The sequence below is a fragment of the Anas platyrhynchos genome, chromosome 13, assembly GCF_047663525.1.
Source record: "Anas platyrhynchos isolate ZD024472 breed Pekin duck chromosome 13, IASCAAS_PekinDuck_T2T, whole genome shotgun sequence".
Classification (NCBI taxonomy): domain Eukaryota; kingdom Metazoa; phylum Chordata; class Aves; order Anseriformes; family Anatidae; genus Anas; species Anas platyrhynchos.
The window spans coordinates 22,258,271-22,275,787 of record NC_092599.1 but is presented as its reverse complement, the minus strand read 5'-3'; the positions used below and the strand labels follow the sequence as shown (position 1 = coordinate 22,275,787).

Sequence of the window (17,517 nt, the reverse complement as noted above, 5' to 3'; positions counted from 1 at the left end):
TGCTGATAGTTGCTATTACAGGTATTTAGGCAACTTAATTGGAATTACTGTGGAAGCAGACATGAAGATGAAATGGAGATGAAGTTGTTGTTTCTTTTATTGTGGTTCCTGCACTGTGCATTCTGCTGATAATGCCAGTGAAAATCTTACAAGTGTCATGGTGAATCTAAAAGTCGCATGGTTTGATGTTGATCATTACATATTGCTTTCCACTTTCATTCGAGGCCCCCCTGTAGTTCATTTTGGAGCACATGATATAATTCAGTTAAAAAATAAATTATCTATCTATATATAGATATAACAGTGGTTTACTAAAGAAAACTGGTTGTGTTGGGTACATAATTACTGAAAAGGCTTGCTCGTCTACAAGTATTTCAGCTGCGAGTATCCTAAAGACTTTGTTGAGCATAGCTTCATTTGTTGTACTTGGTTTGTTGTGCTCTTAGTGAACCGAAAGTATCCTCTTCCAGGTTTCTTATTAACCAAAGAGAAAAATAGCATATTTCAGTGGGTGCTAATCTTTAAAACAGCACCAAAAACAACAGTTGGTGTGTGTGTGTGAAGCTTTTCCCTCAGAGTTGGTATAAATATTAAAACCTATTCCCATGAAAGGTTTCCTTATCAGTAAGTTAAATAATTCCCCCCCCCCCCTTTTGTTTTCTTCCACTTCTTAATACTCTGTTCATTTTTTATTGTCAGCTTTAAGTGTAGGAGAAGTTCTGTTGCCTATGTTTTGGTTATGTCATTGGAAAATAGATGCTTGTGTCCTGAGCAGAGCCCCAGAGTGTTGCAGGTTTAACATTTAGTGAGATTTGTACATATACCCTATTGAACTCTATATGACAAACTAGCTAAATGGGATTTGACCTGACAATCTGCAATCCTTTAGTCACTGCAGAGGACTGAACTGGCATAAACATGAAAGTGTACTTTATAATTTCACTTTTCAGGTAATTGGTTACTACACAGTGAAGTTATGTCATGACCATGGTTGCATGCCCTTGGAAAAGTTAGTTTATTAGCTCTAGTGGTGACAGGCTTATTCAAATCTTAAGATAAGATGGCCTGGTCTGTCTTTGCCTTTATAAAAAGTACAGGAGCAGATCTAGTCACCCCTTATATAACACTTCTTCATGCAAGAATAATCCTTCTCAATGAAGCAGCATTCTGAAAGTTACAACCAAGGAGGTTCATAAAGCACCTAGTTGATAACTTCTTGGTGCAGGTGCTAAGGGAACCAACTAGGAAAGGTGCCCTCCTTGATCTGTTGCTGGAAAACAAAGACGGTCTTGCGGGAGACATGGCAATTGGCAGTCGTTTCTGTCATAGTCACCATGAAGTGGTTGAGTTTAGAATTTATGGTGACAGAAGGAAAACTGCCGCCAAAACTTCAGCCCTGGATATGGGGAAAGCAGATTTCAGGCTGCTCAGAGAACTAGTCAGCGAGGTCCCCTGGGAAGCTACTTTTGAAGGCATTGGCGTCCATCAGTGCTGGTCAATCTTTAAGCACTGCCTCCTAAAAGCACAAGATCAGGCGATTCCAAAATATCAGTCAAAAGTCAGGCAGGTGGGGCAGAAGTCCAGCCTGGCTGACCAGGGATCTTCTCCTGGAGCTTAGATGGAAAGAGTACGGCTGCTGGAAGGAGGGTCAGGAGACGAGGAAGTAATACAGGGATGCTGTTCATATTTATAGAGAGAAAGCTTGTGGGGCCAAAGCCCAACTAGAGTTGAAGCTGGCCATGTCTGTGAGAGACAATAAAAAAGTTTTTTTTTTAGATATGTTAACAGAAAAAGGAGAACCAAAGAAAACATAGGTCTGCTATGTGACGGGGAAGGTCTCCTCACAGACAATGACATAGGCAAAGCAGAGACATTTAATGCCTTCTTCACCTCTGTCTTCAATGCTGATGATGGGCTTCAGGACCCAGGGTGCCCTGAGCTGGAGGACCATGATGGTGGGAATGATAAACTCCCAACCGCCCCTGAACGTGTGCGGGATTTGCTGCTCCACATGGATCCATACAAGTCCATGGGTCCGGATGGGGTTCACCCCAGGGTGCTGAAGGAGCTGGCTGACATCACTGCAGGACCTCTCTCAATTATTTTTCAATGATCTTGGGAATCTGGAGAGGTCCCAGTAGACTGGAAGCTGGCAAATGTTGTCCCAATTTTCAAGAAGGGGAAGAAAGAAGACCCTAGCAGTTACAGGCCTGTCAGTCTCACGTCAGTGCCTGGTAAAATTATGGAGAAGGTGATTCTTGAAGTTACTGAAGCGCACCTGGGGGACAATGCAGTCATTGGTCCCAGCCAACATGGGTTCATGAGGGGTAGGTCCTGCCTAACAAATTTGATTTCCTTCTATGATAAGATCACCTGTCTAGTTGACCAGGGGAAACCAGCTGATATGATCTTTTTGGACTTCAGCAAGGCTTTTGACACAGTTTCCCATAGGATCCTACTGGACAAAATGTCCAGCATACAACTTAACAAAAGCATCATACGATGGGTGAGCAATTGGCTGACGGGCAGGGCTCAGAGGGTTGTGGTTAATGGGGCCATATGTGGCTGGCAGACGGTCAATAGTGGGGTCCCTCAAGGCTCCATCTTAGGGCCAGTCCTCTTCAAAGTCTTTATAAATGATTTGGGTGTAGGACTAGAAGGAGTTCGGAGCAAATTTGCTGATGACACCACAGTTGGAGGAGTTGTGGACTCAGATGAGGGTGGAAAGGCCTTGCAGAGAGATCTGGACAGGCTGGAGAGCTGGGCGATCACCAACCACATGAAGTTTAACAAAGGCAAGTGCCAGGTCCTGCACCTGGGACGGGGCAACCCTGGCTATATGTACAGACTGGGCGATGAGACGCTGGAGAGGGATCTGGGGGTTGTGGTTGACAGCAAGTTGAATATGAGCCGGCAGTGTGCCCTGGCAGCCAGGAGGGCCAACCGTACCCTGGGGTGCATCAAGCACAGCATCGCTAGTTGGTCGAGGGAGGTGATTGTCCTGCTCTGCTCTGCACTGGTGCAGCCTCACCTGGAGTACCGTGTGCAGCTCTGGGCACCACAGTACAAGAAGGACATTAAACTGTTGGAGAGTATTTAGAGGAAGTTGGTGAAGAGCCTAGAGGGGATAGACGTATGAGGAGCGGCTGAGGTCACTGGGCCTGTTCAGCCTGGAGAAGAGGAGGCTGAGGGGGGACCTCATCACGGTTTACAACTTCCTCGCGAGAGGGAGTGGAGGGGCAGGCGCTGAGCTATTCACCTTAATCACCAGCAATAGGACCCATGGGAACAGTGTTAAGCTGAGGCAGGGGAAGTTTAGGCTGGACATCAGGAAGAGGCTCTTCACAGAGAGGGTGGTTGCACACTGGAACAGGCTCCCCAGGGACATAGTCACTGCACCAAGCCTGTCTGAATTTAAGAAGCGATTGGACTGTGCACTTAGTCACATGGTCTAAACTTTTGGGCAGACCTGTGTGGTGCCAGGGGTTGGACTTGATGATCCTTATGGGTCCCTTCCAACTCAGGATATTCTATGATTCTATGAACCCTTGATAATGGATTGCATTTAATAAAAAGAGGCTTCCTTCCTTGACTGATTTGCTTACTGCCACATCCTTGAGAAGCAGGTGTAAAGAATATCATGCAACAATCTTTAAAAGGTATGCAGGAGTGCTTTTCACTGTACAGTACAAAGGAAGCTCTAAGGTGTCTATAGGCGTAACAACATAACAACTTTATCTGACATTTTTGATAGAAATCAAATCTTTGGGGTCATTTTTACTTGAAATATAAACTACAATGCAGAAAAAGATAAAAGTGCAAATGGGGGCATAAGGCAAAAGTAGTATGGGAATTTTAAAATCTCGTATTGGATTGACTTGTGTCCAAATGTTGTTTTAAATAGCACTGCCCTCTCTATTCAGTCCTTCTGATCCTTCAAGCTGTCTGTTAGCGAACCACAGCTTCACAGGAATTCATGTTTACCTTCAGAAAGAGAGCTAGATGATATGAATCCAAACAAAAAAGTCTTTCCACTCATTTTTGTTATCAAGAACATTATGTGATGACACTTGAATGATTATTTTGAGGATATTAGTAGCTTCTATATAGCTCGATGGGGAAAATGCTGTTTGGTTGGATATCACAAAGCTCACAATCCCCTGTCTGCTTTCTCTCACTGACTATTTTTGCTTCTAGCTTATCAACAAGTGTCCAGTCTTGCTAAATTAAGTGGATTTCCCAACATTAGGTTCTCGATGAGAACTTCTTTCTGTTTGGAAAACAAAATGGAATAAGCTTTTTCTGTTTCTTTGAACATGAACACTGTTGTGAGTTTTTGCCTGCGGGCTTGATTCTTCTGGCATTCTCACGATGGGGACCGTTCAGACACTACCGCTGGAGCTTTTTCTTCACATGGACCGGAGGATCTTATCTGTACAGCTGGGTGGAGATGAGCAAACATTCCTTTCTAATGAGTTGTTCTCTTTGTAAAGAATTCAGTGTATATCTGTGTTACAGTGAGGTGATGTAATGACTGAGAATTAACTAACATGTTATTGGTCGTCTTCTTCCTGATATGATCGAAATACTGTAGGAATAATTTGAGCATCCACATTCAACGCCAGCCAGTGAATAATCTTTCTTATGTTTTACAATATCAATGAAATGGTGATATTTTCTTATAATACAGGGTGCCCTTCTCATTGTCCCTGGCATTAATTCAGCTGTACCTTGTCAAACAGCAAAAAACAAACAAAACAAAACAAAACAAAAAAACAACCAACCAAACAAACAAACAAAAACACCACTGTAACACTGTGTCCTTCTGTTGGCTGGTAGCAAGGGCTATTTCAACTGTGAATATGGTTCATATATGTCAAGGGGATGCATTTATAGTGGGATATCTCAAATGCAATTTATTATATTAACCTGTAATAGTTAAAAATAAAGAAATAATTTATGTTTACAGCTTAGCTCCAAGCCGGTGTTTCCCTAGAAGCTGAAATAGTACATCACTAGGAATCTGTTTTTTGTTTTTTTTTAATCAAATGTAGAACTTTACTTGATCTTCAGAGGCTTTTTTTTTCTAGTTCATAAAATTAGTATTAATCTTTAAAGAAAATAAATCAAATGCAGAAATTAAAAGATATGTTATGTAGCTCCTTTGGGTTTTAGTAGTGATGGGATATTTTGCAGTGCTGGGAATTGGTTCATTGTATAAACAAACATGTCCCACACCTACTCTTTTCCCATGCTTCCTTCAGAACAATTCACTGGTATTTGTACCTGCTTCAGTAGTGCAGGCTTTTGTCTGCATACACCCAAATTCACAAGGGCTGTTTTTCTTTTATACTGTTTATGACACTCAATTCATGATGATGGGACAGTAGAAGATTGTCAGTATTCAGGAAGTTAGCACACCAACTAAAAATCCTTCATCTGCTTTTTTCCTTGGTGGATATTATATGTTTCTCTGTAGGTAGTAACTGTCTAATCCTGTTTACCTAAGTGGATATTTTTTTCCAATTGTCTGGTTATGGACTCTACATAGAGTAGCTCTTAAAGGGCTCACCTCTGCAGAATTAAACTTCGGTAAATTAAGCACAAACACGGTCATTTTGAGATAATTTGTCTTTTAGAACTGTAGCAAGTAAAATCTTCATAAGAACTTAAAATTTCTCAGTCAAATTCTACTCAAAGTCAACTTCTTCCCCTTGGAAAATAGAGGAAGTTTTACACATTCTCCTTTTGGTGCTAAAGTGTGCAGGCTTTGTATAGAAAAGGAATGACGTTTGATGTTTCAGGTGAAGGAGTCAGTGTTTTTTATTAAACCACATTTTTTCTCTGCTTTTAAAATCAATGCTGATGGTAGTCAAATTTATTGTTATTTGTAACTTAAAACATCCAAGAGAATCGGTGTTGTTCAAAACCATCATTCAAAGCTAAAAGAGCTCTTGTAAATCTTTGGCTTCGCCAGGTAAACTGCTTTGGAATATTTTGCAATTCATTAGCAGAAATATACCCTAGCATGTTAAAATAAATATGTTTATATCAACAGTGTATTATTGTACACTTTTGTGAGGTTGAGCTGATATTACAAAGAATAGTTCTGAGCAGTAAGTACTATTTGTTATTTAACTATATCTTTGTAAAATATTCACAAATGTAGAAACAACAATTTTTGCAGTTTGAAAAGAATTTTTACTTCGTCTCTAAGTGGTTTAAGCTTTCCATTTTTTTTTTTTTTGAGTATTCATGTAGATTTCTGAAATGCACTTTTTTTTTCTTCAAATAGATGCAACAGTTTAGCGTTTTAAGCACATAGCTTGGATATTCATATCTAAAAAAAATGATAGTGCTGTGTGTACAGAAAGACTGCAGGATCAGCTGAAGATGCAAGTTACATGAGCTTAACATAAAGTAATGTAAATCCTTCATCTATCTCGTTGTGCATCAAGATATGTAAGTCTTTTCCTCTTGGAAATGTAATAAAAACTGTACAACAGTTGGTGGATGTTTTGGTCTTTAGATTCCTTTATATTCTGTTTATTGTCAGTGACCTGCAGCGTAGCACAGGTTGCACAAAAAATGCACTGATTTATTCTGGGAGGCATGTTGATTTGGTGTCTATCTAAAAATTTCAGTAAGGGTATCTTTGTCCAGCAGATATTTTTATTATTTCTATTTGTAGTGTGCGTGTGTGTGTGTGTGAACCTAAACAGAAAATCCCACATGTTTTAAGGACAAAGGTCTTATTTTATGACTTACAGGTGTTTTGTTTTATTTTGTTTTTTTAACCTTTGTGAACAAAATTTTGGGGGACATGTCTGGGTTCTATCCAGAGTTTTACGCAGCAAGAATAGTTGTGGGTCATGATCAATTGTTGTTGAAACTCTATGCTAATCTGCCCTGGAAATGTTACTGCTACTGGTGATACGCAAGAAGCAAAGAATTCAAGCTTTGCTCTAAGTTCCAGGGCAGTATTGGAACACGCTAGGTATATAGTTACTGAGCTCAGTAAATGTAAAACATAGTGGACATTTTTTGCAAAATCTTTTTAAGAAAGATCAATGTTTTGTTTCCAGACAAGCAGTTATGATGATGCTGGTTTACTACGAATTGCTGCTCCCCACCCCGCCCCCCACAATATAAATATACTGAACATACTTTAAGCCAAATAACATGCATCTTTATTTTCAATTCAATGTTCCACACTGACCTTCTAGTCTTTCATTCTTAAAACTCCAGTACTAGGGAGAAAAGGTTTTGGTAACTTTTACTTAAATGAAAAGGCGTATCCATCTGTAAGAAAGACCGGGTATTATAAATGGCAGCCTTCAGATTACTGTTATAAGTAATTCCAGGAAGCAATTTTTCTCTTTCTGTCACCTGGCATGTAATTCCTTGTGTCCCAGCCATCATCTAGTCTCTAATCATATATTATATATATTTCAAGAGTGTCAGTCACATTTCATGTAGTTACAAGAACCATCCCTGTCTTGTTCTTGACATCTGAAAAAGCCTTACTAGAGCGTCTGAGTCTCTCAGGATCAGATGTGTTCATCACTGCTTATGCCCTTTAATTTGTCTCCACTTTCCATCCTTGCATGAATATTTTTAATTTGTTGTCTCTGCTACCTACTTATGCCAGTGATGATTTTAATTATTGGTCTGGTCAGTAAACTATTTTATTTCCAAAGGAAGGGACTTTAATACACCTATTGACGCAGTATCCCTATTATCAAAGCATAAGATTTAATGGCTATTCTGTTAGCTTTTTGTTTTTGTATTTAAAATATCAAATAGTATTTCGATAACACTTTTATAATGCAGTCAGACTGTTTATTAATTAGCTTTCATTCTCTTGCAATTCAGGGAAGATTTATCCAGTAAACAGAATACTCTTTGTAGCAGTGCCCTGTAGAAAAAAAGTAAGACAATAATTTTAAATGTCTTTTCCCAAATCTGCAGTACTGTAATTATTTTCCAGTATGATTCTTACCAATATTGATAGACTGTTGGGAAGACACATAATAAAATAGCTTGAAGATAGTGAAGGACCAAACTGAGAACTGCAAATGAGGTCGTGTTTTTGCTAGAACTATGTTTTGTTGAGGCATAGTTGAGAATCTGTTTGCATTTTACGTTGCTCTGGTTTAAGGGCGCATTCAGCTGAAAAATGCTGATTTGTAGTGCTGGCCATGGCAGATGAATATATTTAGCCTACATGGTTTCTAGGTATGGGAATAGTAAGATTTCTAGAACAGTCTTTCTGTAAGATAAGAGGACAGTGCTTTTGTAGTTTTAAGGTCTTGATAAGATTGAGGTGTGCTATACAAAATGGTTGTTTGTGATGGGAAATTGGAGTTGTTGTATTTACTGTTGTTCCCACATATTATAATTTGAATACATTGTAGAATTTGAATGCCTCTGATGAAGTTTTCCTGGTCCATTGTAGGGGCCCAAGAGAGCAATTGTTTCTATTTGTTGAGCAATTGTTTCATCTTGCATTTTGGAAGGCTCTCTTCTGTCAGTCTTAGTAATGATATGAAGCTTGATTAAAGGTTCTCCCCAGACTGATTTTGTTGCTTTCTGTTTCATTGAAAGTGATTTCTTTGTATGATTTATGGGCATCTCTTTTCTGAATGCATTTTGGATATAATAGGGAAGTAATAGGTCAGATATATATATCTATCTGAAAGCTTTTGAAGAAATCATTTAATGTAGCCTTTATGGTGGTAAATGAGTATAATTCTTAAGCCTAGTTTATGTTCATTACATGAGACCTGCATACATTGGGTGAAAAAAGAATTTGCAAAGAATTTGGTTACATCCTATAGGTCTCAGCCCAGTAAGTATTGGAAAGGCATACAGTGACTTTAAGTTTTACTAGCTTGTTAATTAAGCACTCCTTTTGTTAAAACTGTCTTGATTTTCCTGCATTTAGGGCTCTTTAATAGTGATACTATTAATAAGAAAGGAATTAGCATACCATTATGAATAATAAAGAGGTTTGTTCTCACCAAAATAAAGTAAGATCCCTAACTGATAAGACAAGCAAGGAGGACAACCATTATGAAAACAGGCAAATTGTAGATGTAATATTAAGCATCTTCTCTGTGAAGACTTAGTGACAGTTGCCGTTAGGTCTGGTATGCTTTAATTGAATGGGAAGGTTACATAAAGATGGATGATAAATTGTTAGTCATCAGACTTCTTTTAAGGGATGGCCTTCAGTTTAGAGCACACAATAATACAGCCAATTTATTTCTTAGCATAGTCCCTGGCTCTTGTTAAAAGACGAGAAGTAATTTGTTATTGCAGAGAGAAGTAATTTGTTAGGAAACTTTCATTTACCTTGTTTTTTCCCTGTTTTGTAAACTATTGTCAATCCTCTCATACTTATTCAAGTTGAAATATCTTTGTTTCCCCTATATTCAGCTTAATTAAAATACAGCTTGTGCTGGTGGTCTTAATAAACTGGGAAAATATATGCATGAATAGCGTTAAACTTATATTTCTGCATTTTCTTTGATATTTTAAGTGTGACATTTCTTGAAAAATTACTAAGGAGCACAACTCTTTAGAAAGCACACAATGCATCTTGGAGATCCTGACTCTGGTTCTTTTTGGAGGACTCTGGTTCTTGTTGGAGATCATTTGTGCATGCCAGTGAACAAAAAGGATGTAAAACACTGTTAGGATAACTGAAATCTGTGGTTTTTTTTTTTTGTTTTTTTTTTTTCTTTTCATAATGCAGTTACAGTTCCACTGAGAATCTTGTGTTAGACATTCAATTTCTTAATATCTGAACATGGAAAACTGCTGTATGAGAACTTCTTAATGGATAGTCTATAAAATCTGTACTGTATGCTCTTTGTGGTTTTTAATGACTTCATCACTGTGCTTGAAATATTGATATCCTTTATGGTTGGCTGTCTACTAGAATGAAAAACTGAAAATATTAACACCAAGGTTTGAGTTGTAACAACTCAGTTGTCATGATATTTTATGATTTGTGTTATGTTAACCTGTAAAAATGGCTATTGTGATCTTAGCTCTATGACATCTTTTAATGTACATAATATGAAAATGTCCATGTGCAACATATTTTACACCAAAATAGGGAAGACAGAAGACTAAGGTAATTATTGCTTACTCCTGACTACAGAATAGAAACTGGGACACAGTGTGCTGAAGTCCCTCAGGAATTCTACACAGAAGGATCTACTCCCAGATCTTCCATGCTAGATTAGTGCTTTGACTGCAAAAACATCTGTTCTGTTATTGTTGGATGGAGAGGAGGTTTGACAGGCAGCTGTTTAATTCACTGTTTTTTAACCTGTAATCTCTGTAATTGCATGGATTGAGTTGCAGTGTGCACAATAGTTAGGTCCCGCCAACAAATTATTTGTTGGTTTGGTCAACTTCAGCAGGTCAGTCAAGCTTTGATCTGACTTCATGTGTCAAATCTCAGCAATGTTTGCCTACCTTTGCAAAGCAATTTAAGATCTTCAAGATCTTAATGAATGAAAAGCACTTGTTAAGAGTGAAGCGGATAACGTTATAGTTACCTTTCAGAAATAATTGTGCAGTGGTAATTACAGGGTAGGAAGGTTTTGGAACGAGTATAACCTGTAGTCAGCTTCTCCAGATGTTAGCATAAAGGTATGGCTAGCTTGCTTTACATTGGTGCCTTGCATACCTTGCATCACCATTAGGGCTGAGAGCTCCTTGGTGATCTTGCCCAGCCCAGCTGGCACACTGCACAGTACGTGGCACAGCTACAGCTTTCGCAGACCCATGCTGTTCAGGTCAGGGTCATCTTTACTGGCTGAAAATCAGTAGGAGTAATGAAGTTACTGCCAGACATCAAGCCAGTCCACCTCTGAAGACTTGTGAGGCTGCAATGTCCCTTATTGCTCAATCTAAATTGAAATGTTTTTCTAAACTGAAGAGTGAAACCTGTCAGAATTACTGCCAAGGAAATCTAAGGTGTCTTAGTACTTGAAATCTGTGTTTTTCTTTTCTCTCTTCTGTTGTCACTCTGTTGTTGATGTAGAAAATAATAATGGCTGAAAATGTCATGATAAATGCTTTTGTAATGGTAAATAATTTTCCTTGTTTCGTCTTGTAGGCCAAAACAACAGCAACAGAACAATATTTCCTTGTTTCCTTCAACTAAGAGCTGGAATTTCAGAGGGGTAAGTTTGGTGTTGTTTTAATATTCCCTCCTACTTTATCCTTTTGCTGCATGACTTTGTAGTTAAAACATGATCTGTGAGTGCTAAAATCACAGTAAAACAAATACGGAATGGAAACTTTAATTTTGTAATTTGCTAAAAGGCCTTGTGTGTATAAAAACAAACAAGAACACACAACTTTTTGTTCAGGTGATTGGCTGACTTACTATTGGCTAGGGAGACAATTTAGCATAATCAGTTTAACATACAGTGTGATTTTAAAAAATGGAGTAAAATTGGTGTGTTTTCAGATCTAAAAGTAAATTAGCAAGACTGAAGTGATGTACACTTTTTTTTAGTTGTTGTTTTTTTTTTTTTTTTTTACTACAATAGATAGAGTTATTGAAAATCTGAATTTTGCAGAAGTACAGATGGAGAGCGAGTTTGTGTTAAGGAGAGTGTATAAATGTGTTGTCTCAGAGCTTCTTCAACAAAGGATTTAAGTAGAAAAGATGTTACTTAAATGCTTTGTCGAAATGGTAAATGACGTCTGTAAGTTGAATGATTGGTGGTGGTCGTAGTACCGTAAACATTAAAACTAAAACTATATTTCGCGATATCTGATACTGACTTTTGTACTCTATTTCATATTTTGAATAGAGCCTCCACTATTGCTTATTGTGAACTTCTTATTTTCCCCATCTATTTCTTTCATTGCACCACAGAGCTATAGGGATGAAATCCTCAGTGTTACTGAGAGAATAGTTCACTCACCAATGTTTGTTTTTCCTGATTTCTTGATGAAGCGAACAAACAAAAACCAACAACTTCTGAGATGTAGCTTAATTCTAAATTTTGGAATCAGTTTAAAAATAAAATTGACATTAGTATTTTGTCAAATCTTCAACTGTGCTGGAAAATTATATGAGGAAGCTCATATAGAAAGAATATTGTAGGTTTGAGCTAAAGCTGGTGAAACAGTGATGCAGTGGCTCGCTGGGACTATAAAGGCCTGGAGCTGGTAAGTGTGGCGACATGATGTCAGTGATCCAAGCTGTGTGGCGGAGGTGGACTGGGCTAATCCACTAAGAATAAAGAACTGGCAAGTTTTTTTGTTTGTTTTGTTTTGTTTTTGTTTTTTAAACGCACGCACACACACAAAAAACACCTTCAGAATTAAGAGGAGAAATCAAGAACCTAAAAGGAGATAGCAGTGTGTTCTATTTATAGCCTGAATAAGAGAAAAAGGATACTAAAATAGATAAAAGGATTTTCAGACTGCTTCCTTCATATACAGAAATGAAGATATGTGGGAGTTATCTGCTCCCTTATTTCTAAGGAAACTTATGGGACACTAGCAAAGAGGCCTGGTTCTATAGTTGTAATATTTCCTGAAATGCATGGTGATTGGCAGTTGAAGTGAATTGTTTGGAATAAACTACTATGTTGGGGAAGAACCTGTGCCAGTTGTTCACTGGATCTGTTCAGATGCTGAAGTCAAGCCAACTGAGCACTGGACAAGAAAGCTAAGTCCCTCCTGACATTTGCAATTTGTCAGCATCAACTTTGTTTTGGTGGATGGAAAAAACATGTTACGGAAGTCCAATGAGCAGAATAAAAATATTACAAGAACAAAATATTAACTTTGTCTTTTCTCAAACAGGCATAAAATTTTATTGGGTAAAAGAACTAAGTTAATGTTGACAGTGGAATAACCAAAATGCTTGAGGTGATCTATGCTTTGTTAAAACTTCTCTGTTATTTCTGTACTACAGGATCATTTAAAGTCACAAACAATAAAACAGGAGAAAGTTGTTAAGTATAAAGTTACAATGTTGTACATCTGTCCTCACTTTGCACTCAGAAAGAAACCTCAAAGAGAGATAGGGAAGGCCCAGATGCTAAACACTTCATGAGGGGAAACTCCTCTATATTTCTAGCTCCCTCTCGTTTCTTAGCTTCATTTTATCAGAAGAAGCTTTTTTCCATTCTGAGGTGTTCATTTTGAGTGTCGTGGTTAGAGATCATATTTAATTTCCTCTACGGGGATTTCCATGTCAAGATTATATAACTTATGTGTTTTTCTATCAAAGATGTCAGTTTTAGATAATAGTAGTAATTACTTCCAGAACTTTGGGTAGTGTCTTCCTATAGCCATATATTTACCCAGCTATATATTTCCCTCTATTACCTATATTGCCTTTATAAGGGGGAAAGAGGAGGAAGGTGCAGCTTAGGAAGAGGGATAATCAGGATGAAGAAAGCACTGTAAGATGTAGTGATAGTGTGAGAGAGTGGAGAGGAACACGGTAGGGAAATGGAGGAAAGCTAGAGGGTGTGAAAGCAAAGAAGCAGAAGTGTGGAAGGGAGGTAGAAATCTATAAAACTACGTGCTCATCGGTTCCACATTTTGCAAATGTTGATTCTGAGAAAATAAAGATGCTATATGTAGGGTGAAAAAATTGTGGCAAGGCCTTGGTAATGGAGAAAAGTTGTGAATATCTGATGAGAAGGGGCAACTCAGGAGCAGGTCAATATTGAAATAAAGAAAAGAACAGCATAGATCTTAGCACAGAGATTGGTATTAACCTATTTTTCTCTCTCATAGTTGTGATTAACTCACCTTCTCATCTCCATGCCACCCTTCCACCAAAACCTTTATGCAGGTAGAAGGCTTTCCCAAGCACCAGTTTGTTGCTTTTCCATACGATACAGCGGTTTAATATGCTTTTCCTAATGTATATATGGCAATAATTTGTTAAGTTGCCACATGGTGTGGGAAACAATTCTATTTATTATGGGGGAAAAAAAAATCCTGTCAAATCAGGATTAAATTTATACAGTGATGTACCTACAGGTAGAAGATGCCAGGATTAAAGCTTCTGTGGTTGCTTGCTTGATTTACATGCCTGTGTGCTGTTTTATCCATAGTAAGTATAGTTAGACTTCTTTACAAGAAAGTTCTGAACTGAAGCAGCATAAGAATCTCTCATGAGAAATTTCAGATTTCAGCTTGTCTCCCCTCCTGTTTTCTCAAAATCACCACTTTGTTTTCACCAGCAGATAATTTTCTAAAGTGCCCTAATTATATGAATGGCATGCTCAGGCTACTAAAGGCCCTTAAATTATATTTTTTTCTATAATGGCGTATTTAGATATATTTACAAGAGCAATGGTACATAGTGGTCCCGCAGATACGATGACGCTTCAGGTGGCAATGAAGAAACTGACAGACCATCTAAAGAAAAACAGTTACCTGGTTAATGAAGAGTTCTGGGAGTGCAGGCATAACTGAAGAGAATGCTGTTTTTTTCTGTGCTGAAATTTCGTTGATATTTCTCTATACTGTTCCACAAAGAGCTAGCATCACTTCCTGCATATTTTAAACAAACATCTGAACCATTATGATTGTTTCTCTTCTTTTCTTTCCCCTACAGTAACTTTAGTGCTAAAAATAAATCAATAGCGGAATCTAAACCAACATTTTCTATTTGAAATATTTTGAGACGTTTGGTGTTCAGTTGACTAAAGATTCGAGATAATTTATTGCAAATGTGCTTCTTCCTATTTCCTCCTTTTTGTTTCCTTTTCAGTTTTGCAAAAGCTTTTAACTAACCAAGCTGTAGATGTGGTCACCAGTGAGGAAGGCTGATCTAATTTATGAGAAGCCTGACATAAAAATGTGCTAAACTTGCTGAAGGTTAGTTTTAGATGTGTAAGTGGTTTCCTTGCAAATTTTACTTCAAGTATTAAAAAAAAGTGTCTTTTGCGCCAAATGGCAGGAGTTCCACACTCTTCAGACAGTATTTACAAAGCAGTGTGTTTCTTTTCTGCAGGCTGGCAGACTTCAGTTATTCCCGTTAGGGTGCGTGAATCAAAACAAGATAAAGGTTGCTAAGAGGGAAAATTTTTTGCTAGCTTTAACTTGATAATTAATAACATAATTAAGTACTACTGCAGAGAGCACCTCTATTAGCTCTGGGTTCTGACTGATTCTATCTCATGCCCGTACCCATTGATACTCGTTTGCTTAAGCAATTATATTACCCATAACAGCGACTTCTAAGAAGTGGTATCAGGCAGGTCTTTATTTGTACTTGTTGAAGTAAAATTATGAGCTCATATCTGTAGTTTAAAAGTGTTGAAATATGATTCTCTTGTAGGTAAGTATGAACATTGTAAGACCAATACGATTTTTTAAACACAAGTTAGCCACATTATGCTTTTTCCTGTATATGACATTCTTTTTCTTTTTAATGTACTTGTGTTTTTTAGACACAACTTCAGTAGTTTCCTCCATGGAGAAGAAAAATTATTTTGCACAGACAGTATAATTTGTAATAACCATGCCCGTTATGAGAAACAGTTGCTTCAGATGTAATAGGAGGACTCCTCCACCTGAGGGAGTGCTGTTGGCATCCCAGCTCTCCCGTGCCTGTTTTCTTGCTGTACGCTCATACATTTCCCTCTGTGGGCAGTCCTTTGATTTCTTCCTAACCTCTTCCAGTTTGTTTAGGAGATAAGTAGATTCTTGCTCTCTGATCCATCTCATCTGTCTTTGAAAAGAAAAAGTACAAATTCCATATTTTTCTCCTTTCTAGAAATGATGTGTACTTCTCTTCCACTTGCTCTTTTTACACCTAGTCATTTTTCTTCTTCCAGTGGATTGCAAGCTCCTGTGAAGTGCTTGCACTTCACATTTGAATTACCCCAGCACTTCCTCCTCTTTCAGTCTTGGTGCAGGCTTTCTTTTTGTCTTGTTTTCATTGTTTTGCCTCTATCCAGCATTGACCTTTCTTGGGCCAGAATGTGTCTGATGTCTGGTAGTAGCAGTGGTTAGAAGCAAATCTGTAAGTCTTTATGTGTTAATGTACTCAAGGATAGATGCTGTAGATATAGTACTTGTCTACGGGTTTAGTAGAAGCTGAGTTTTTCTGTAGTCTTGAAGTTTGTTCTTTGTAGCATGGCAGGATTGGGGAAACTTCAGACTGTTGATAGCAGCAATATAAAGTGCAATAGGAGCATTTAAAAATAATTATTAAAAGTCATTATTTTTTAATTATTAAAAAATAGTTATTTCAGTGATATACTGTTTGCAGCTCAGAAGACTAGAGCTCATAAATTGATGCAAGCAGGCAGTCTGGATGCTGATTTTTGTTTGTCAGAGCTGTTTTTGATGTCTCCCTGCTTAATCTATGGGTGGAGTTAGAAATATTTTAGCTTATTATTGGTTTTGTTTTTGAACAATCTATTGCAACTATTGTTGATTAGTCACAAGACTATTTTTTCTTGGAACAGCAAGGTTTATGTTGGCAGAAAAATAGAGATGCTATCAGAAATTCATTGTGTGGCATTTGCGTAACTGGATAACAGTTGACTTCAGCTGCAGTTCCAAAACACACATTGGAATTATTCTGTTTTTAATGTATACACTGAACTTAAAACTTTAAATGAATTTAAGAACGCATTATTCCAAACTGATTGTTTAATTACCACGATAATCAAGCTTTATCCAGAATGTATAATGGGCATAGTTGTGTCATGTCAGAATGTTCAAATTATGAAACAGGATTTGTAAATATGTGTGTTCTTAGGCCCATGATAAATGGCTTTATCCTTTTGAAGTATCAGGGGGTAGTGTACATTGCAAGATTCTTCTCATACAGCAGTGCTGCAAAGATCTTGGATGTGCTGGAGAGACACCTATGGGTTCTTTGGAAAGGAGTAGTTAACCCCTACTTCCCACCACTGACATACAGTACTTTCAGGTATGGACCTTTTACTTACATATAATGCATCTTAGGAGAAAGAGAAAACATATTGTAACTATGCTCTTTGCATAGTGGTTTTATTTAAGGAAGAAATAAACAGAGTTACTATATGGTTAGATGAGATGAATGATGCAGCCTGGCCTTTGCTAGGTTTCTACTAGTTTGGGACTCGGGTAGAGATACCTGTGCACATTTTATGAGCTGTTATTGCTCATGCTATCCAGAGTATTCTGTAATGTTTAAGGTGTTGCAGTATTTTCATTAATTCAAATCAGTAGCCATTTTATTAAAGTTTTGGCAGTCTTTACAACTAAAGTCATCCTTGAGATTAGTACCTAATTTAGTTTATAGCACTACTTTCAGGTTAATTTCATGCTAGTAATACAAAATATACTTTAGGTGTTTTTATGTTTCTTTGGGCAATAATTTTGGAGGCATTCTTGTAGAGCACTTCACTAAATGCATTCTTGAAATGAAGAGACTCTCATAGGCTTTTACATCAGCAAGACTTTTCCATTGTTATTTGTATTGTAAAAGGTAGGCATTCCATTTATTACATCTCA

General features: G+C 37.6%; 1 protein-coding gene across 10 annotated transcripts in view; it reads left to right on the top strand.

Annotated features, from left to right (window-relative positions):
• The window catches only part of ARHGEF3 (Rho guanine nucleotide exchange factor 3), a 132,037-nt gene that overhangs the window by 32,559 nt on the left and 81,961 nt on the right, over nt 1–17,517 (top strand). For all 10 annotated transcript variants that reach the window (XR_005269067.2, XR_005269066.2, XM_027467582.3 and 7 more), the window contains one exon: nt 11,138–11,204. Coding sequence is in view for 8 of the 10 variants with exons in the window: in XM_027467582.3 (XP_027323383.1) it covers nt 11,138–11,204 (67 nt within the window). In the remaining 2 variants the exon portion in view is untranslated. The remainder of the gene's footprint in view (nt 1–11,137; nt 11,205–17,517) is intronic.